At 36.9% G+C, this 21,842-nt stretch overlaps 1 protein-coding gene across 8 annotated transcripts in view; it reads right to left on the bottom strand.

Moving 5' to 3' along the window:
• Positions 1 to 21,842, bottom strand: part of cacna1ea (calcium channel, voltage-dependent, R type, alpha 1E subunit a) — a 108,052-nt gene that overhangs the window by 6,410 nt on the left and 79,800 nt on the right. For 2 of the 8 annotated variants that reach the window (XM_032571219.1, XM_032571220.1), the window contains 24 exons: positions 17,517 to 18,401; positions 16,646 to 16,878; positions 16,197 to 16,308; positions 15,583 to 15,712; positions 14,846 to 14,905; positions 14,503 to 14,609; positions 13,848 to 13,859; positions 13,625 to 13,721; positions 12,723 to 12,883; positions 12,391 to 12,528; positions 11,718 to 11,919; positions 11,469 to 11,633; positions 9,681 to 9,791; positions 9,510 to 9,590; positions 9,230 to 9,415; positions 9,002 to 9,093; positions 7,461 to 7,635; positions 7,225 to 7,352; positions 3,288 to 3,384; positions 1,598 to 1,703; positions 1,393 to 1,500; positions 1,145 to 1,245; positions 381 to 487; positions 119 to 299 (listed from right to left, as the gene is read on the bottom strand). In XM_032571219.1, the coding sequence (XP_032427110.1) occupies positions 119 to 299; positions 381 to 487; positions 1,145 to 1,245; positions 1,393 to 1,500; positions 1,598 to 1,703; positions 3,288 to 3,384; positions 7,225 to 7,352; positions 7,461 to 7,635; positions 9,002 to 9,093; positions 9,230 to 9,415; positions 9,510 to 9,590; positions 9,681 to 9,791; positions 11,469 to 11,633; positions 11,718 to 11,919; positions 12,391 to 12,528; positions 12,723 to 12,883; positions 13,625 to 13,721; positions 13,848 to 13,859; positions 14,503 to 14,609; positions 14,846 to 14,905; positions 15,583 to 15,712; positions 16,197 to 16,308; positions 16,646 to 16,878; positions 17,517 to 18,401 (3,775 nt within the window). Of the gene's footprint in view, positions 1 to 118; positions 300 to 380; positions 488 to 1,144; positions 1,246 to 1,392; positions 1,501 to 1,597; positions 1,704 to 3,287; positions 4,233 to 7,224; positions 7,353 to 7,460; positions 7,636 to 9,001; positions 9,094 to 9,229; positions 9,416 to 9,509; positions 9,591 to 9,680; positions 9,792 to 11,468; positions 11,634 to 11,717; positions 11,920 to 12,390; positions 12,529 to 12,722; positions 12,884 to 13,624; positions 13,722 to 13,847; positions 13,860 to 14,502; positions 14,610 to 14,845; positions 14,906 to 15,582; positions 15,713 to 16,196; positions 16,309 to 16,645; positions 16,879 to 17,516; positions 18,402 to 21,842 lie in introns of those variants that run through there. The other 6 variants (XM_032571223.1, XM_032571224.1, XM_032571225.1 and 3 more) reach the window with 6 other exon arrangements.

The following is a 21,842-nucleotide window of genomic DNA, read 5'->3' as shown; positions in this document are numbered from 1 at the left end:
AGACTTACAGGGTTAAAGAAGAGTTAGGTTAGAAAACCTAATCCCAAGCTGTGAACATGTAGAGGTTCAACCTCAATTTTAAGGGACTGTCTTACCTGAGGCACATCTGAACACCTACCAGTGTATGCAAATGATGATGATGATGATGATGGTGGTGATGTGGATGGGGGTACAGGTGGTATGGTGAATGATAGTCTTCATCCTCTTCCTCCACCTTCTCTTCTCTGGAGCGAGGCCGTGGCTGCAGGAACATCTCTTGTGGAGAAATGGGGCTGAGCGCCACAAACCCTCCTCTGGTGCTGATGGGAACATAAAAAAATTACCAGAGAAAGATACAGGACATCTAAAAGACGTTACAGGAATGAAAGTTGAATATGTACAGAGCAGATCCAGCACTGTGTCGGAGAAATGACAGGGACTTGGCATTGCATAGGATTTCTTGAGGAAGAGAGGAAGCATCCATACGCTGAAACATGGGGGCGTGTTTCTAAGAAGAGACAGAAAGTGGGACATTAAAATACCTACACCAATGGCAATATGTAATAAACAAGCTTATGTCCTTGCTTCATTGATTTGAACTGTGTTTCTTCATTACCGACTAACCTTACACTCAAAGTTGAGGGGACTGAAAAGGATCCACAACAGAGAGGTTCCTTTTTTTGCTCATTTAATAAATAGTGCATATTGTGTGTAATACTCGGGGTTTGGACAGAGCATCAATTATCAGTTAATTTGCTGTTTTGCTGTAAACTGTGTAGAGCTGAAGCTTCAGTTTTCTCATTTGACCTGATTGATTCATTCATGCTTGCTTATCTGTAAACTCCCCACCCTCCCTGGTAACCTTGTGCTTAATGTAACATGGGCAATTTTCACCTGTATTTGGGTCTTTTTATCTTTCTCATGACGAGGTCGGATTTGTGAATCCATGCACTCATTATTCACTTTAACATTTAAAAAATTTTTTTCATCAGCTGTGTCCACATTAAAGTATAAGATTTACCCAAAATACTGATATTTTTACAAACGTAACTTGTCGAACCTGACCTCTGCAGGAAGTAGACATCAATCATAACATAAGAAAATATAAACACAAATTCACATAGATGTTTAAACCAAATCTTAGAATAAGATAAAAAACAAATACTTGTTCCTCCAGTTGCTGGCGCAGTTTCTTGGCTTTGCTCTGCTTGTAATAATCCATGATCATCATGGCAGCATATATCTTTCCTATAGTCATGTCACTGGCTGTGAAAGAAGGAACAGAAACGATCACACAATAACAATTAACCATTCAGACAATTTATTTAGAAGCATGTTTTTTTTATTATCAATGAAACAAAAATAAACTGATGTTTTCTGACAGTTAAGTAGAGGTTACTGTGAGGATTTTACCTTTGTGAATTGGAACCAGCAGGTCCAGTGACTTCTGGGAGAGGTGAGGCCAGATGACTCCAATTTCCTTCTGCAGATCCAAATCCATTTGATTTCGATCTTCTCCTCCTGACAATGAAACGACAGAAACAAAAGCTTAGAAATAAACTCAAGATTTTAAGCTTTATGTAATATTTTATTATGCAGGTGTAAGATTATGACCAACCTCTTGCTATTTTGACCTCAAGCGCAGTGCGAATGAGGGCCATGAGGGTGGATGTGAAGTGGACCGTCATGTCATCGTCCACAGGCATGTTCATCAGGACAAGTCTCTGATGGTAACAAAGAGTTTACTCAGTACATCGACATGGAACAACACCGCAACACACCGCAAGGCGACTCACGATAAATGCAGATTTATTAGTATTTTCTAAAGCTTGCTCTCCTTTTTGTAACAAAATGTTCACTTCTTTATAAAGGGGAACAATGACTTTTATTTCCTTGTGTAGGAGAAAAAAATCTTTTACAGGAAGGAAAGCTTTTAGTTTTAAGTGTGCATCTGTTTATATATGCACACCCATATATAAATACAGATGCATCAGGAAATTGGTTGGTGATAAGAGATTGATGGATTTTATCCCCGACCGGTCTTGATTAGGTAGAAGATAAAAATGTGATCAGTTGACTCCACATCCCTGATCTCTAAAACAACAACACTTTCCAGTGTGGAAGTTATTACTGCAAGAAGAGGAGTATTTAAGTTATTTTAGTATCAGTTAAGTGTCTAAATATCAAGCTTTAAACAACTGTTGTTTAATTTTAGATGATTTTGCTCAAAAAGTAATATTTTGTGCTCTCCCACATTTTGTAGTGCAAAAATAATAAATAGATAAATAAAAAAGTGAACTACACCCTGCGTTGTGAAAAACAAATGCTGTGATGCATAAACACCTCAGCACTTGTATATTTTTATTAAGGTAAAAACCATATAAAGCATTATTACTTTCAAAGTAGAAATGTTTGTTTAGAATCAAATAAAATTTGGCTGACTTGAGCTTTGCAAAACTGGTGATTGAAAATCTACCATCAGTCAAATTATGATTTTAAGGCAACCAGCTTAAAACTTCTAAGTGGTCAAATATTTAACATTTAATACAATTATTTTCTTAAGATCAATTTGTGAGACGCATGGTGAGTAATTTAAATTAAACAGCTAAAATTTAATTTTGGTGATTACTACTTTATAGGGACAGAAAAAGCTAGCTGAATAAAATACTTGTTGCTGATAATTTGTGATTTTATACTATATAAAATAAAATGTTGCATTCTTAAAAAGCTATATTATGTTACAAAATGCATCAAGACAATTTAGAGAGAATTTCCTTTTTTCTCTTGTAATTTGTAGATAAAAATCTAGCTTGGTGCAAGCTTTATTCCATAAAAGAGATAAATCTGCAATTGAGCATGCATCTATATAATCCACACAGCAACACATTGGAACAACAAACAAACTGATGCAACACACGTCTGTTGCAGCATGCACATGCAGACTTGGCAATGCAGGAGGCTGAGGAGTATGTAGGAAAGGCGAGAGGACAGCTGACGATGGCATCAGGCATGTAGATGTTTAACAACTTTTCTCTTTCATGACCTCAAACTGCCTCAGAGCTAACATGGATAGTCTCTCATCAGATACCAGCAAACAGAAATGATGTCTTATTTTTCTGCCAAGATGCAAAGCAAACAGGCAAATTATCGCTGATGGACAAATACTTTGACAAGCGAATCTTTGTATTACAATTCACACAAAAGATGCTTCACTTTTCTGATGTCTGACACACAAAATGAAGATTCACTGCGCTCATTTCTGGTGACTGAAATACATGGCAGCACCCTTTCTCTGGTGTTTGATCTACCTTATAAGCCACCTTGGAGGGGCATTTCTTGCCCAGGCCTAGAGGTGGCGACATGTTGGTCAACATCTCATACATGTCAGTGTAATGGATACGACCACTGGGGGCGCCAGGTAGCCATGAGGATGTAGATGAGGGAGAAGGGGTTAAAAAAAACAACAAAAAAACAGAGAGTGGGAGAGGAAGAGGAGGGAGAAGGGACAGAGATGGTGTTGGAGGGGAAATTTAATAAAAGGGTGGAGCAATCAGAGGAGTGCATTCCCAAAGGATGGTGGAGGAAAGTAGCACAGGAGAGGGTGAAGGGTGGCAAGAGAGGAAGAGGGATGGAGGATATAAAAGAGAAAAATTATTTTAAGGCATCACAAACACAGAGAGAGCAAAATAGGATAAATAAACCAGATTGCATTCTTTCTATGCCAATCACACAGCATAGAAACATAGGAAACGAGGAGTCCTTCAACAGGATGAGCAAAGAAATGACAGCCTCTCTGGATCTGGTCCAAAAAATTACATACTTACCTTCTGTAGTGCATGTGGCATTTAGGCGACACATAAACCCCAGATCCAAAAGGTAGAGAGAGACAAAATTCCCTCAGCTTGGATCAAAAGCCAACTTTGGGCATCTAGTCAAACTAAGATTTGACTTAGTAATTCCAAATGAGGGACATTTTGTGCCTTAATACCCTGACACTGAAGCATTGTCATTCTTTATCCTGAATAACACATCCCTGAAGATTGAACAGGGGGGTGATAATCAGTGAAGGGATGTGAAGAAAGGAAAAGGAGGAAGTGAGGAAGGATTCCACGTAAAGGAGGCCAAAGGGACGCTTGCTGACATGGGGGAACCAAACCTTGCATGCCACCCTGTGGGGGCAGTTCTTTCCAAAGCCCAGAGGAGGTGAGATAGTGCGAACAACTTTGTACATCTCCTTATAATGGATCCTACCGCTGGAGAGAGTACACATGTCATTATAGAGTACACAACAAGGATGGAAAGGCTCTGTTCTTAAAGTTTAAACATTACATCCTGGCTAAAACAAATAAAATAAAAATTAAATTCACTTTAATTTCTGATTTATATTATTTTCCAATAAGGGAATTTTGGTAGCTGTATAGTTACTTTGATTTAGATCAATTATCATATTTCACACTCAGAAAATATAGAAAATATAAATAAAGAACAAACTGCCTTTCCATTTTTTTCAAAGCAAATATTTTAAGTTAAGATAATAACACTTTTTTGACACAAAATGAGCTTTTAGAGATTGGCCTGTTAAAATAGAAAGAGCATTAAATTATGTGGAAGGTGATGTCACATGTAATTGTCAGAACATATTTTCTTGAGATATGACAACACAGTAAGTGAGGAATAGAGCACTCTTCCTTTCCCCAAAGTTCTTCCACACAAGGAAATATGGGTGAGATTTGTGAAAGCAAATGTGGATTATGAAATGATTCAAATTATGATTTTAAGAAGAGGAAAAACCAAGGCTAAAGAACAAGGACACACAGATCGTGCCACTGCTCTGACAGATTGCTCTACTGGACCCAGCAGCCAGACCATCTGGACAAGTGAGGGTGTCAATTTATGGAAAAAATGAATTTTCTCTCTCATAAAATGTGCTATTTCATTAAATTAAACCATCTAGCACTCTAACCAAATGTCCCTCCTTTATGCTTACTCATAACATTAAGCTGCAGCAGCGACTTGTTTTCTCTCAGTGACTGAGCCAAATGAGCAACAGACTGTATAACAGCATTTTGACTTCCCTTCCAACAATGATGTGTGTAACATTAACTTGAAGTGAATTTTAGGGACCATCTGGTGTGTAATTGTGAGTAAACTAACTTTACATGGAGATACAGTGGCAAAACAGTGTCCTCAAAGCAATATTTCCTTACTGACATAGTGCAGGTGTAACGTCACAGGCGATTAATTTACTGTTTTAGTGAATTATAAGGCAGACTAGGTCAGAGAATGCTTTAAATTCCTGGGTGGGGTGCCAGTATATTAGGTCTCCAAGATAATGCTCTGGTAAGTTTTTCCTGCTTTTGTCTTGCTTTACAACATAAAACATCATCACATTCTGGTAACTTTCCACTGCTTGTTTGGCTGCTGTGCCCTGTGTTATTTTCTTTAATGCTTTTGACATATTTCTCGTCTTGGAACATTGAAGGGGATGTAACTTTTCTTTATGACCAGATTTCAGTTCTTTGGAGATCAGCCGTGTGATGACCAAACGACAAGAGAACCTGATTCAATACTATAATGTCTTGACAGTTCCCTCCAATCCTCTTTAAAAGTAAGATCTTTGGCTAAATTGTCATTTAAATAACTGCAGCGTAATAATGCTTTTAAAAGCACACTAATGCTTTTAGTTGGGAAAGAACAGCTTCACACGTCCTGAGACGACAAACAGCTGATCCTGCTGTTGAGGATGTACACGGTATTCAGGAAAATAAATAAAGAAAACAAGAGAGAAAGTGTATAAACCTTCACTGCTCTATTGCACCATTACAGCAGATTATTTCACCTATAATTTGGGAAAATGTCTTGAATAATTTGCCAGTGGAACTAGTACTTTTTCATTGATATTAAGGAATTATTTACATAAAACAAGCTCCTATATTTTGTAAGTTCATTTTGTCTTATTTCAAGTGTAATAAGATATTTGCACTGAGAACTAGACCAAAAATACTTTGTAAGTTTTTGAGTTTTCGCTGTGTACTTTGCTCATTTTCAAGTATGTTGTGAGCACAGCCCAATATTTATTATTGATACTTCTGACTTTCAGTAGGAACAATTCAAACATTTTGATGACTCATTCAGGGGCATTTTGGATCCAATTAAATTATTTCTTGCAAATAAAATTTGAGCAAAGCTGATTAGGAGTAGAAACTGTCCAAGGCAGCTGGAGATAATGAGAAAGAAGAGAACCTCTCTTCTCCAGCTTGTAGGAGAAGAGAGGTTTCTGTAACTTCTGCTTTTTCAATAAAGTAGCAGTCATGTAGTACGCCCCTGTGACTATCAATGCACTGCTTACAGAGTTAAGTTTTACAGGAATGAATACATATTTTGAATAACTTCAGTGTTTCTCTAACACATCAGAATGACTCAAGGACAGTCTTAAGTGCAACCCTTTTTGTGAAATCTACTTATTTTTGAATAAGACATTTGATTAATTTCTTAGCAGTTATCGTCTTGTTCAAATGATCTCTAGAAATATTAGAAAATGTATTTCAAAAACTCAAAAACGATTTTTTTTCTAGCACTTTTTCCATTTAGAAATTGTTTAATAGGTTTAGAAAAAAATGAGGAGAGTTTAGAAAGAGTAAGAACGTTTCATCCTCATTAAATTGAAACTGCTATATTTTGTTGTCTTGCTTGAAGTTTCCAAAATCCACTTCCAGGGTTTTGATTGTTGTCCATTTGCCCTTCCTGTCTTTGCCACAAAGCAGATTAGTCAGAGCTTTTCCATCACATTGGTTTGTTTTTCTGTGGCCATTGTTTACATAGTTGATTAGAGAGTTTTGGAAAGCAAGTGTTTGTTTCAGAACAACTTATGAGTAGTAAATATGATTTGTCCATGGTTCATCAACCTAATTAAGATACAGAAGACTGTAAATTACAAGTTGACACCAATAATGTAATTCCTTTTTAACATTCTGAGAGGCTGAAAAAGTTATAGGTAAACTATCTACTCAAAGTTATTGCTGCTAAAAATGGTAACTGATTAATTAGGTCTACCACACAAACAAATTTTCGACTCGAGGTTTTCCTCTCCTGAATTTAGATGTAAATTACATTAAAATCTCATTACTTGTATCAGCAAACCTTAGAACTGGGAGAGTTTTCTTTAGACCATAAATATATTTAATTCAGATTTTTGTAGAGGGTCTGCAGAAACTGGGAGCAAAAAGGTAAATAGTGCAAACTGACCTGGCAGCTCGATCGTATTCCCCCCAAATTCGGACAAACTCATCCAGGTGGTGTGGACCCAGGATAGACGAGTCTCTCGTAAGATACTCAAAGTTATCCATGATCACAGCCACAAACAAGTTCAGCATCTAGATGAAACAAGAGGAGATTAGAAGCTAATTGTACCAACATTTCAGAGAAACTCAAAGTTTTCTGGTTGCCTCCACCCAAGAGAACATTCAAACGTCTCGACTTACCAAAAAAGAGCTGAAAAAGATGAAGGAGACAAAGTAGAAGTAGGCGAAGTCTGAGCCGCAGCCCTCCTTCTGGTCCGTCGTCAGGGCTGCAGGGGGAAGTGAGGGGTCTGTTTCACACTGCTGCCCCCCCAGACACGACAGCATGATCTCCTGCCACGACTCCCCCGTTGCACTCCTGGTTACACAAATCACAAAATATGAGGAGCTATTTAGGTCCCAGTGTATAAATCACAGGTTGATCAATGTTGTCACGTCTGCCATCTGGAAAGTTCAACCCAAACATCAATGAAGATTCACATTATATCTATGATTCTAAATGTTAGGATTGCAGTAGATTTTAAAGTGGTGCTTTAATGTTTGGATTTTTTTACATTTTGTGAAAATTTGCCTAAAAAATGATGACATAGGAGCCCAGCACAACAGTATCTCTGGCATCATGTTTTGGAGTTATTCTGGTGAATTTGATTCTCATTCAAATCAAAGCTGTGAAGTGATCTGATGTGTTCGCACACATTTTCTCTCCTTGGTCATCACTGGAAATGCTGTGATGAGAGAAGAAATGGCGCCTCTTTGCTTGCAGCACTGCATTTTTCAGAGGGTGAATTATCAAGAATAAATATATTTAATGGATATCTTTATGACCACAGAACAATTGACAATCTTAGAGCTACAGTTTTAAGTAACAATTATTCAAGTAACACTTGTATTGTGGTTAGTTGCATACAAACTTCTAATGTCTAATGAGCATCAAAAGTTTTTTATTTTTATTTTGTATGAATCTTACAAATGGATTAAAATGGACTTTGATGTCCAGTTTTTGAAGTACAAGAAAACACTTGACTGAATTTCTTTTGCTCAGCGTTTTTACTAGAATGTCATCATCTATGGAGGAGCACAATTGTATTTTTTATTTATCTGTTTTAGTTTTAATTTAATTTAATTCCACTTTGTTTTATTTCATACCTTAATTTTTCTGGCCATGATTATGCCAAATCAATACCGTAGCTAACATTAGGTGCCTTTCTAGCACCCATTGGGTGGCATTATAAACATGACCAATACATCAGATTTCCCTACTGTGGGTAGGAAAATCTTATTTTACATCACTGTGGATGTCATAAATCGTGACATCCACATCCACATTATGACATCCTTAGTGAAATTGCATTTTCCCCTCCCTCTTTTCTCCATGGTTGCTATTGTTAATTATAAAGTAACACGGATCAGCAGCATTTAAACTAAGGCACTTTGCATTGACCAGTTATGGTTGAATGTGGGCCGGACCTGAGGCGGGACCTTGTGTGCAAACTTTGAGGTACAGCTGTGATATTTAAAGGAATTACTTGTATGAATTCATAAATCTGGATTTCAGGTTTACACATTTGACATAGATCCTACATAATGTTTTATAAATGAGAGCCCTGCTTTAATACAAATATAGCATAAGGGGTCACAATGATATTGAGATAATGATTGAAGATAATAATGATTATTCAGATTAATTTCAAACTCAAAAACTTTATAAAGTAAAGGTTTTGTACCTGAACAGCAGCATCAGGGCACCTAAGAAGGTTTTAAAGTTGTTGTGTTGGTTAATGTGAGTCTCTTCATTCAGTTTAATGTTCCCAAACACCTGGTTTAAACATAAATACACAAAGGACAAGGAGAGCATTGAAATTCATGAGATGTCATATAAACTCTCCTATTTTACTTTAGCATGAAATTGTGATTCGTTGGCAGACATTCAATAAAGCCTGTTTATTTCTGACCTGCATGCCAATGATGGCGTAGATGAAGAAGAGCATTGCAATGAGCAGGCAGACGTAAGGCAACGCCTTGAAGGACTGAACAAAAGTCCAGAGGAGGATGCGGATGGTGTAACCCTGCCTCAGCAGTTTGATCAGACGAGCGGCTCGAAACAGCTTCAAGAAACTCATGTTGAACGTGTCAATCCTCTGGTTGCAGTGCAAAGGAAAGAGGAGACAACCTGTTAGCAGCACAAACATGACATTTATCTGACTCTTAAACTATAAGGCGTAATGAAATCACCTGCAAGTCAACCACAATCTCAGTTATGCTGCCCAAGACGGTGATGAAGTCAAAAATGTTCCACGTGTCTCGGAAGTAGTTCTTTCGAAACAGAAATCAAGATGATGAGGCTTTTGCACAGAAAGTTTCATAAATTGTATGTCAGGCTACATTATCGTTCTTTTGTCTCACCAGAAAACCAAAAGCCAGGATCTTCAGAACGCACTCGATTGAGAAGAGGACAGTAAAAGCTGTGTTTAGATGTTTCAGGAAGGCATCATATGCAGGCGGGGCAGAGTAATACTGCAAACATACAAAAAAGACAGAGGTCTTAATCTATAATTCAAGTCTTGTTGTACAACAAAGAAGACAAAGCTGGAGTATTCCCAAGCCAATTCACCACAGGTCAACGTTCCCACTGATATCTGGGTGAACTTCAGCCATGCACCCTCCTGATCTATAGTTTGATGGAAGATTCCTCCAGACCCATAAATAGCACCTATGTCTCTGCACCTCTCATCTGAGGCGCTATAAAAGGAGTCATTCCTCCGGGGGCCGGCAGCCACAGTTAATGAGGTCATGTTAAATAGCAGCGCCTGGACATTATAGATCAATATTTAATAGAGGCTGAGTCACTGAGCGTTTGTCTGTCTGTGTGTCTGAGGGGCTCAGGAAAAGGCCAGAGCAGGAAATAAATACTGATGAGGGACGTGTGGGAGTAAACATCAATCAGCCGGTCCAAATGCAATTATCACAATGTGCTGAGGTGATACTCTGACACCAAAACATACAAGTTTGTCGATTTTCTGGAAACCTAAGTGCCAACCGTGGGAAGTTTATTGTAAGGAGTAAGGACAGAAAGAGAAAACAATAAGACGTCCCTTCATGTATCGCCAGAGCTGTGTTCTGATTTAATTAAAAATTAAAATAAAATAACTTTGTTCTTTGATTTCTTCTTAAGAAAGGCTTAAATGATGAAAGGATTTACAGAAATAAAAAAATATCAAAGGGACAACTTTACAGCTCAAAACAAGATGAAGACGGAGCTTATTAATGCTTATCCTGCTTCAATCCACGAGTTGTGTAGGAAATCTACAAAAAACCCCAAAACCTTAATCCATATTACACAATTTAACCAGATTAAGAATGTTACAGCCCAAATCTGTTATCTAATTACATTGTAACCAAAATTGTTTCACACATTAGTTCTCATTTGATATCAATTGAATATTAATAATCATCTTGCATTGTAATCTATTTGATTTGGTTGAAAAAGGAAGAAGAAAGATTGTCGTTCAACATAAAAAATAATTGTCTTGTTTATGATTATATATATCATTACATTTTAAGTATCTGGTGATTGTAAAAAGATTTTGTAGGTTAGGGTTTACATATTAACAAAGCTTTTTAGTTTAAAACATTAAGTATTTGGTCTGTGTAAGTTCTTATTACGTTCTTCCAACTTTCAATACACCATAAATAGCAACATAAACATGTGTCATCCAAGAGTTTCAATTGTTTTTCCAAGATGCAACATAAAGTTACAAAGTGTGACCTGTTGTAACAAAAGAAATTTGTTGCATGCTCTTCCAATATGAACAGAATTTAACTTATTACATCAAAAATCCATGTAGCACCATAAATGTAGTAGCTTTTTTGTTATTCCATAGCATGATATGAAAACCACTTTATGACTCCGAACAATTGTTTTACTACCATTTTGACTAAAGTTGTACCAAATGCTGATGAGATAAATTTTGCATTCTCCAAAAACATTTAAAGTTTAACCAGATTTTCTTCAGTAAATACAGAATTTAAATAGTAAATAACTTGGGTCCCAGTACAGAGCCTTGTGAACACCACTAATTATTCTGAGACTCAAATACAGACTATGAGCATCAATACCAGCATCCCCACAAGTAACTTTGATAACTGAGGCTCCATTTTAGAAAGGAATCACTTGTTATTTTCTATGCTCACCTTCATCATCAGGACAATGGTGTTGAGAGCAATCATGGTCAAGACTGTATATTCAAATGATGGGGACACCACAAAATGCCACAGACGGTACTGGAACGTGTGCCGATTCTGTGGCATGTATCGAGTCAGGGGCTTTGCACTGATGGCAAAGTCTATGCAAGCTCTCTGAAATCCAGGACAAAGAGAAGTGTTGACAGAGAAAAACAAATACAAGACCTGAAGTTAACGTTTGCATGTCAGAAAGCTCACTTCATTTTTCTCAAGGCTGCACTCCTCCATCATCTTATCCCCCTGCTCTTGGAAGGTGATGATGATGAGAGCCACAAAGATGTTGACGAAGAAGAAGGGGAAGACAACAAAGTAGATGACATAGAAGATTGACATTTCCATCCTGTTGCCGTGACTTGGACCCCTGTCTTCTTCTGTCACGTCTACAGAGTGCTGCAGAACCCTGCAGAAAGAAGAAGAACCGCTTACTATCAACTTTCAATAATAATAATGCAAAAAAAAATAATTATTGTTTTGGAAATAAAGATAAAAATAGAGACTCAGAGCTGTTGAAGAAGATATTCTTGTGCAACTTTCTTCAACTCCTGCATAAATGCTATCTTTATGTTGAATTAAACAGGCACAAGTTTCACACTGAGTAAGTAAATTGTAACCAGATTTTCTATATATTTCAATAAATTGCCTTTGTGACATTTCTGTTCTAACTTCCTACGAACACAAAGTAAATTAGAAGCAAGTTTGAGAAAGACTGCTCATATTTTCATAATCAAAGCCATATTTAATTGTTAATAAAAACATGTCCCAGATTGTTAAGGTTACAACACATTGGCCTGCTTAGTAGAGAAAAGCAATGTGTGGGATTGCTCTTTTGTGAATTTCTCCTGAATCAGCCAGAATCCAGTGGATCACTCACTGAGGCCAGCCTTCTCCGGTGGAAACAGTGAAGAGTGTGAGCAGAGCCCAGATGACGTTGTCGTAATGAAACTCGTGCCTCTTCCAGTCTCTCTTTTTCACCTCTTTTTTATCCTTCCCATAGTCGATGTAGTAACCCCTGAAGAGAGAACAAAATAGTTGAGCTTCTCATTGAAACTCGAGTAGAAATGTACTAAAATGTACAAAAAAAAGAGTAGGCACAGAGCCATAAACATCCAATGTTATTGAAAATCAGAAAATATAATGTTAAAGAAATTGTAGTAGTAAATTGAAAATTTGGACGTAAAGAGGAGAAATCTAAACTATGATTACTGGCAGTCTTTCTCTGTGTCCTTTGAACTGTCGGTGCAATAGAAGAACTTCCCCTTGAAAAGCTGCACAGCGATGACGGCGAAGATGAACATGAAAAGTTTGTAGACAATCAAAATATTGAAGACGTTTTTCAGAGATGTCACCACACAGTCGAACACCGCCTGAAAGAAAAGGAAAAGAGGTGTTAAAACATTGAGATCAAGGATGAACTTTGGTTTGGATAACTTATTTTCACCGTATTTCACATCTTTGTCTTGAGTCTTAAAGCCTTTAAAAAAATAAAAATAAATAAATATTCATCATTTCAATGTTTTTCATTCATAGGTCCGTCTGAATAGTAGACAAACATTTGACCTGATTTTAAATATATAAGATTAAAATTCAGGAAAAAAACATATAATGCATTTTACTTGTCAGGGCCTTTCAAAACACCCAAGTACTCTTTATAATGTTAAAAACACAAATTAAACAGTAAAGAAATGGCTACAAGACACAAACCCACAAAATAACTACACCATTAAAGTGATTGGTAAAAACAAAAAATAATTGGGTTATTAACAATGCCTTTATACTCCACTCCATCCTACTATTTCAACATATTTGTTTTATTTCCACAATTGGCTGAAAATAAGCAATCCATCCAATGATTGAAAATGTAAAATTTTGAGTAAATAAAGAATAAATATTGTGTGCCAAATAGTTTTTCCTTTTATAAGCAGTTTTAATTCTTTAAAAATATATTTTTTAAAGATATTTTTATCCTAGAATAGGATAAGACCTGGTGTGTATTTGTAATTCTAATACTTTTTTAGCAATTTTTTTCTGTTGAATTAATCTAATTGGACATAGATACATCAAACAAGTTTTCCTAACAACACAAACAAAGACAGGCCCAATCTAACCTTGAGCTTAGGAAGTCGCTTGATGGTCTTCAGAGGTCTGAGGACGCGCAAAACTCTCAGAGATTTGATGGTCTTTATGTCTCTTCCTTTGTTGTTTCTGAGCAGAAAAATGCAGTGTTATCACACAACTTATTTGTTACACAAACATTTCAGCTACTAACGCATGTCTCGATTTTTAAAAGCCAGTATTTGAACAAAATTATTTACTAAAAGTTACTTTTACCCCATCACGTTGCTATGGGTCGGTCCCACAGAAGGCATCGTCAAAGAAAGAGAAAAACAAAAATTAATTACACATTACATTAGTTATAATTAATTGTAACTAATTACCAATTAGTTACAAAGCAATTAATAAACAGAAAGAAGCAAAAATGTTTTTGTGCAGAACTTAATATGGTTTAAAATTTTTCACATTATGCTGATTTGTATGTATTGTATGTTCAGAATTCTAGTTGGAAATTTTAAATGCCTGGTTTACATACAATAATCAAAACGTTTCTTCTTTACACATTTATACTTTGATTTCTTGCACACTAATAGCAAGAGTGAATAAGTAATTTTAGCTATCCCAATGGGTTCAATATAGATGCATACAGTCAGAGCGAGGGTTGGTCTGTTCACTACATAAAACTGTCAAATGACAAGAGTATTTCTCAAACGTTGTCAGAGATGTATCAAAAACCAATTGACAGGACAATTATACAAGGCATTCCAGGCATATTTGACGATGAGCTGATGCTATGTTATCCTTTAGAAAGGAATTTTGCATTTGTGACTTGTCTAATTTCATATAAAACAATGACAAAGTATTACCTCCTCAAAGACCTGTAAACAAAGCCGGTTAACTCAGGAGTACAGGAATAAATCATGTGACTTACGTGAGGGCAAAGGCCACCAGTGCTCCCACCACAACAATGAAGTCCAAGATGTTCCACAGATCTCTGAAGTAGGAGCCGTCATGGAGGATCAGACCCTGGTGAATCATCTAGAGACCACACACAATCACATCGTTAGAGGTTACTCCAATCTTAGTGCCATGTCTAAATATTCAGAGAAATACTTATGTTGCAATAAAAAAGTGTTTATTCACAATGAGATCTTGGTGATTTTTAGTCAAAAGCTGAATGGGATTTGACTTTTTTTAGACTAACTTTTTAAGTTAAGACAATTTAGCCTCATTTTGCCCACAAAAATTTTATTTTAAATTATTAGCTTGCTCACCTTTATGATCATTTCAAAGGTGAAGACTCCAGTGAACACGTAATCAAAATAACGTAGAACCTGTAAAATTCAAACAAAGATGAGAACAGATGAAAAGACTATCAGGAACATTTTAATTCAAGTTAATACTTTAAGCCCAACTAACAACCTCAGTTTGGTCATTTTTACTTTTTTTTTTTGATTGAATACATTAATAATGTGTCAATTTTCCTTACAATATCCTGATCATCGCATATGATCTCTAGGATATGAATTCCTAAAGAGAGCTAAAAGGTGAAGCTCTCTTCCAGCTAAAAGCTCTCTTCACCACCTAATTCAAAATATTGATGTTAGAATCAGATTTGGAGCAAAAAGCATAAACACCAAGTTTATGTCTCCCTGCAATATTTCTCTTTACAATCTCATTGCTCATCTTAAAAGTCGTAACTCGCGTTTAAGCTAAATACAGAGTAAACTTCAGATCTATTTTTCAAAGTTGTCCTCCTATAAACAAACCTGTACTAATGCAGCCAATCAAATATCATTGTTGGCATGCTAGTACAAGCAAAAGTTTCTGGTGAATTCTTTTTAATTAACATGTAATCCATTTTTCAATGTTTTCGTTACAAACACACCTAAGAATATTAAAAGTATTACAAATTATGTGCTAATATATTTCAGCTTAAAGAACTATTGGATCCATATAAAATCTGCAGAGTGTCTCATAAAGAGATTGTGTTCACTGAAGCGTCTCAAACCTTATTCCAGTCTGATGATGTGGCTACAGGGTCTTCTGCAGCCAGTGCTATGCTGCTAGCAGCTATCACCAGCAGGATGCACATTTCAAAGTACCTGAGGTTCACCACATAATGACATGCTCGACGCATCCTGGTGGTAAAAAGAGGAGACTGTTAGAGTAAATCAACGTCTCTAACTAATAGGGAGCATGGGAACTCATCAAAAGGTACGGCAAAATTAAAGAGACAAAGATATCATTTAAAAAGAATCAACATGTATTATACAAGATGAAAGTGATGATAACTTTATTAGTTCAGCACATAAAAGGTAACCTAACCTGAAATAAAATGTTATATATCAGTTATTTATGTAAATAATTCATTCACTGATTCAGCTCTGCCTATTTACCAGGAATTATGTTCTCTGCCAAGTTGCTAAGCAACCAATTAACACTCTGTGGCCTCTGTCCAATCAACAGCTTTATTAACCTCCTCAATTAACCCTTCAAAGTCAGACATATTTTTTTGATACTTCATTATTTCCTGAACAATTTATAAGTCTTTCTTTAAAAAAATATTTTTTAAAGCAGCACTATTTCTAATCCAAAACCAAAAAGATCGAACGTGGAGCTCACGGGTTGTCAGGTTTAAAGATGAACATGCTGTCTGGGGTCACAGTGTTGACAGGTTTTGTCTCTTCTGCCTCTTCCTTCTCTGACTTGCAGGTTTCAGGGTCCTTGTTGTTGACTAGAGAAGGTCAAAATTAGAAAATAAAGTTAATTCTCTTACTACTTTTTCCATTTGGGAGGTATTCTTGAGCTAACTAAAATAGTGTGAAGTATTGAAGACCTGACACTGGTCCTTGAGAAATAAAACTTCCTTTTGGCCAAAATGTGGCTAAATCAGATCACCAGGTTCTTGAAATAAAATAAAGGAATCTAACCACTAACCTGCCATTCCATCATTTTTACTTAATGATTTGACATTTTAACATATCAGAAAAAAGATGTGTTTTTTAAAAATATTTCCAAGCATCAAAAAAATTTACTCTCCATCGCCTGAAAGCAACATAGTGTGCTCCTACCTGTGATGGTGGAGAGTTCAAGAGACGACTGCACGTCAGGCACCTCGACAATTACACTGGAGCTGAGCTTATTGTGGTCCAGCTCTGACTCCTTTTCTTCACTGTTATCCTCTGGTTTGTTGGGTACCAGCAGCTCAGACTGGTTCAGAGCGTTGTCTTGCTTCAGAGGGCAGAGGTCACCAGAGAGGACGTCTTTCAAGTTAGAGTTTCCTCCCTCGTTACGGTTAGCCAGTCTGTAGTTGCAACAAAACAAACACAAGAGTGGAAGGGTATGTGCACAGATGTGTGGAGGAGTGGACGACAACCCACATTCTGGTGTTGGCATTTAAATAAAAGCCACAAGGAAGAGCATTATAGCAACAAAGCAGGAGAGAAAAGTAAAACCGGAAACTACAGCAATTTGGTTTTATTCAACAGATGAAAAGAAAGGTCATCTATTGCCACACACTCATTTCAAGCTGAGTGTAGAGTTTGTACTTAAGAGTTAATTAATGCAAATAAATAATTGCTCATATAACATTTAATAAACATTTTTCAGCTCATCTCTCATCTGAAGATTCTTATTTTAGAGGGATAAAGGTAGTTTGTTTGAGTTGTAAACCTTTAGATGCATGAAATTTTGTACTTTATTAAGGAAACAAAATAACTTATTGTGATTCATACCATCTGTCATAAAATGAGTGTAAGAATATCTGCATCCTCTGTCATTTAGATTTTCATACAATATAATTTATAAATAAACTGACTTTTTTGTGGATGTTTTCAGGAACAATATAAGATTATATGATAGATTTTTTCTAAACGATGGACATTGCTCTGAACATTTCTCCCACCAAACAAGCTTTAATGCATCAGTTATTGATCGTCTCACCTGCTCTCCTCGTGCTTGTGCACCTCTCCATCTTCGTTCTCAGGCTCTGGTCCCTTCTCCTCGACTATTCCTGAACTTGTTCTGCTTTCTCCAACATCATAGCTGCCGTCTAACTTTCCTTCATTTCCAGGAGAGGACGCTTGATTTCTGGTGCCGTTCTGATGGTCACAATGATGGCCCCTTCGGCCCCTGATCTCAATGTGACCTCCTTTCTCAGGGGTCAGAGTGTCAACATTATCTGGAGGTCTAAACTTTTTTACATGCCTGTGTTGACGTTCTGCGTTCAGTCTCGGGCTTCGGCGCTCGGAAACGTGTTTGTGATTAAGGCCTGGCTTTTTGTTTTCTCCGGTGGATTCGGATTCGGGAGGTTCTGGTAAGGTCAGGCATGGCACGTTTGTAGGATCCAGACACTTTGATTCCAGGACTGCCATCGGAGGCTCAGGAATGTCACCAGGAACAGTGGCATCCAGGGGCACAGAGGAGGCCAGGGGCTGGGTCTGACCTGGTGAGGCTAGAGGGTCAGTCGGCCGCTTCAAGCTCCCTGATGGCGTGTGCTGCACAGCTTTCCGGTGCAGCGACAGGGGACGTCCATGAACTGAAGCAGGGGGGCCATCTTTTTCCTCACTGGGGCTGCTGAACAAGATCTCTCGACTGGACATCTGCCGGTGTCTCCGTAGCTGACTGGTCCTCTGCTCCCAAACAGACATGGTCATCCTTTTCCTCCTCTCTCTCCTGGACATGAAAGAGTTAGAGGGTTTGAGTGGTGGCGGTGGGCGGCCCTCCCTCATACTGCCCTGGGCCTCCTCCAGGGAGTAGGAGTAGGTCGGCCGGCTGCGGTGAATGGCTCTTTTCCTGTATAGGTAGGGCCGCCTCCTCCGGCTTCCCCTGGGAAGAATTAGACAAGACATATTATCAATATAAATGGAATCAAACCGGCATTAAGATGCTTAATAGAATCACAACTTTATAATTTCATCCATGACATACCAGACAATTTGATTCACCTTGATACTAGTCAGAGACAGGCCGGCTTGCATGCAGTGTCTTTACCAATAAGTTGATATGAGGGAAGTGTCACCCTAGTTTTTGTTAAATTAAATATCAATATTAAATTAAATATGTTCACTGAATGCAAGCTGAATGTTAGAAAGTTTGTTCGAACCAAAGAGTTATTTTTGTTTCAGCACAAAGCCATTTACAGTGGAAAATGTACAAGTCCAGGACCAGTTAGGTTTGGAAACTGAAGATTTCTGTCCCCACTATATTATTTTAATGTTTTGCTGTTTTCTGGAAAAAGAATAAAATGTTTTGTTAACACAAAAAGCAAAAATCAACATCTCATAATCAAAAATACAAACAAACTCTATTCCCCCTTCACAGCTAGATATTGTAGATATAGTATCTTAAAAACACATACTTATTTATTCATTTATTTATTTATTTATTTATTTATTTATTTATCTTATTTGTGTATTATTTTTTAAAATCTGGGACTTGAGTCTGAATTTTGTACCACAAACAAGAAAACGTGGTAAATTTCTGTCTCTTTGGTCCTCTGTTTTGTTTAATTGATAAGTATTTAGATTGTTGGGGCAAATAGTTATCGTTTGTGTTTGTTTACATACGTAGATGAGCTGTCATTCTAACTTTGAAATAATAAACGGATTTGAACTGAAATGTTGTGCCAAACCAAGTTGTTTTTGTACCATATTTGTGTATTTTGTGTGCATGAATGCATTTCCTCTGAGCAAATAATTTGTTATGACAACGAAAATGATTATTTTTCTCATGACAATAAGATATTTTTCTCATTAGCTGAGAATAATAATTTAAAAAAAGACATGTAAAATATTTATAGTGGGGTCGTCGGTTCCTGGCCTCCATAATTCTGTGACCGTAATAACATAAATAAACAGAGTGATGCAGAATGAAATTGGCTGAGTTGATTTGAGACATTTTTATGGACTGATATAAGGTTGGAGAGGTGGACAGGACAGGATAGGACAAAGCATGAACAGATGACTGACTGAGGGACTTGGTTTAGCAAATCAAGCACGGGTGAGTGAGAGATTCAGAGAGCTGAACAGACAGTGTTACTTACTGGAGCGTGGATTCTCGTGCGGTCCGTGTTACCAATGAGCGATTGGTTGAAAACAAGACATTAGTGCTTTTGTGAGCAGAGACAAAACAGGCCAGGAGACACACAGCAAAATGGCATCTTATTCAAAGACTGGTGGCTGCAAACAAAACAACTCCACACCAGCCGCTTTTAGTCTTTATCCATTGCCTGAGGATGAAACCACTCTCCTTAGAGCAACACACATAAATAATTAATCCAAACTTATTACGCAATGTTATCTAATCTGTTTAATGCTGTTTGTAACTAAGACTTGGGGTTTTTGGAGTGTGTCTCCTCTGGAGCCAAGCAAGCACATTGACCAACATGATGGTTACAGCATCAGAAAAACATTTAAAAAACATTTATAAACATCAACATAAGCGCAACATTGATAGAAAGACACTCAAACAGAATGAGAACACACATATGGGCTCCGTCAGCAAAAACACAGGAAAGAATAATTCATTTTTGAGGAAAACCAACCAAGCTGGGATGCAGCTCAGAACACCACTCTATTCAGACATGCGGATAAATTTAAATAAGGAAATTTATGTGCAGAGCATCTCCATGTCAGATTAAAATGGTTGAACAGTATTCGTTGGGGGAGTTAAAGGTATAATAATGGAAGAAAAATAACACATGCACACTGAAAACACCTGCTTTGCTTTGAATGAGAAGCGTTTTTAGTTACTGTGTATTTCTGGTAATCTTTTTTTCTTTCTTTGATCATGCAGACCTTATGACATGCAGCTCCACATGAAAACCATTATCTGACTTCTACATGCAGGGCTCTTTGAGTTCAGCAGCTGGTGTCATGCAAGTTTCTCCAACACCTTCAGGGCAAAGCGTGTTTAACTTTTTGCTTACATCTTAGATCAAAACCCTAAAGGTTCAGAGAATGATCTTAAAATTTAGATGCCAACCCTGATGACCTCTTGATAATCTCACCATTCATTTAGACTCTGATAGAAAAAGCTAATTCTGATGTAATTTTCTTTTTAGCTTTTCTTCCTTTGGCTAGCTTTGAAGCAAAAATCAAGGAAGTATACAGTGCCATACTAAAGTATTCATACCTTTTTAACTGTTCTACATTTTTTGTCATGTTACAACCAGGAATATATTAAATTTTTTTCATACGCCAGCAAATTAGATTATAATCAGAAACTAGAAAATAATGGAAACATAAGTTTCAAAATCTTTTACAAATGAAAATCTGAAAAGTTTGACTTTTTGGATTTTAAATCTCATTTACACTGATACTCCTAAATAAATTCTAGTACATTTAGTAATTTAGTGACTTCTAAGGCCCCTGTTCCTCCTGAACTAAAGCCTCTCCACAACATAATGCTGCCACCACCATGTTTTACTGTCAGCATTTTAATATCAGCCAAAAAGTAAAATGATGGCCTTCTCTGATTAGAGCATCATATGTTTGTAGTATCTACTGGCAAATTGCTTATGGTTCTTCATGACTGACGCTCTTGAAATTGTGCCATATTCTTTTAATTTTCAGATGATGTGTTGAATTGTGCTCTGTGAGAAGTTCAATGTTTCTGCACAACTTTGCCCTGACTTATCTGCTCTGCTCTTTGGTCTTTGTGATGCTATTTGCTCACTAATTTTTTCTTACAAATGTTTCATTTAAACATAGGTGAACTCCATTTGTGCACACCATGCTTTTCAGATTCTTTTTTTGCAAAATATTTTAAAAACCTTGAGGTTTTGGCTTGTAACATAACAAAATATAGAAAATGAAAGGGTTTGAGCACTTTAGCAAAGAGGGAAAGAGGGAATAAAACAGTAATTATCCCAGGGAACAACACAATTTCACCAGAGAGTTTGATTGGAGCTCAGTGGGTCATGTTGATAAACTCTCTGCAAGCTCTTCCACATGCCCATGCAAAAAAACAGCTCCTTGTTTCACAGCGTGCATACAGAGTTTTTCACTTCTGTTCATGCACATGCACTTCCAGGATGTATGACAAGGCAAAGTGCAATCAGATACTGAGAAACAAAATCTATTCTGCAAGTAGAAAAGACAAAGTCGTGTTACTAAACCAATCAAATTATTCACATATTTATCCAGCATTATCCAGCTCTGTAAACTGGCTTATTAGCTGTACTAGATAAAAACAGAGTGGTCAGTCCGTTATGCCGTTTTCACACAACAACCCAGAGGAAACAAAACAACCAAAAACTCTTAATCT

Source organism: Xiphophorus hellerii, chromosome 9 (assembly GCF_003331165.1).
Source record: "Xiphophorus hellerii strain 12219 chromosome 9, Xiphophorus_hellerii-4.1, whole genome shotgun sequence".
Taxonomy (NCBI): domain Eukaryota; kingdom Metazoa; phylum Chordata; class Actinopteri; order Cyprinodontiformes; family Poeciliidae; genus Xiphophorus; species Xiphophorus hellerii.
This window is presented reverse-complemented; position numbering and strand designations above follow the sequence as displayed.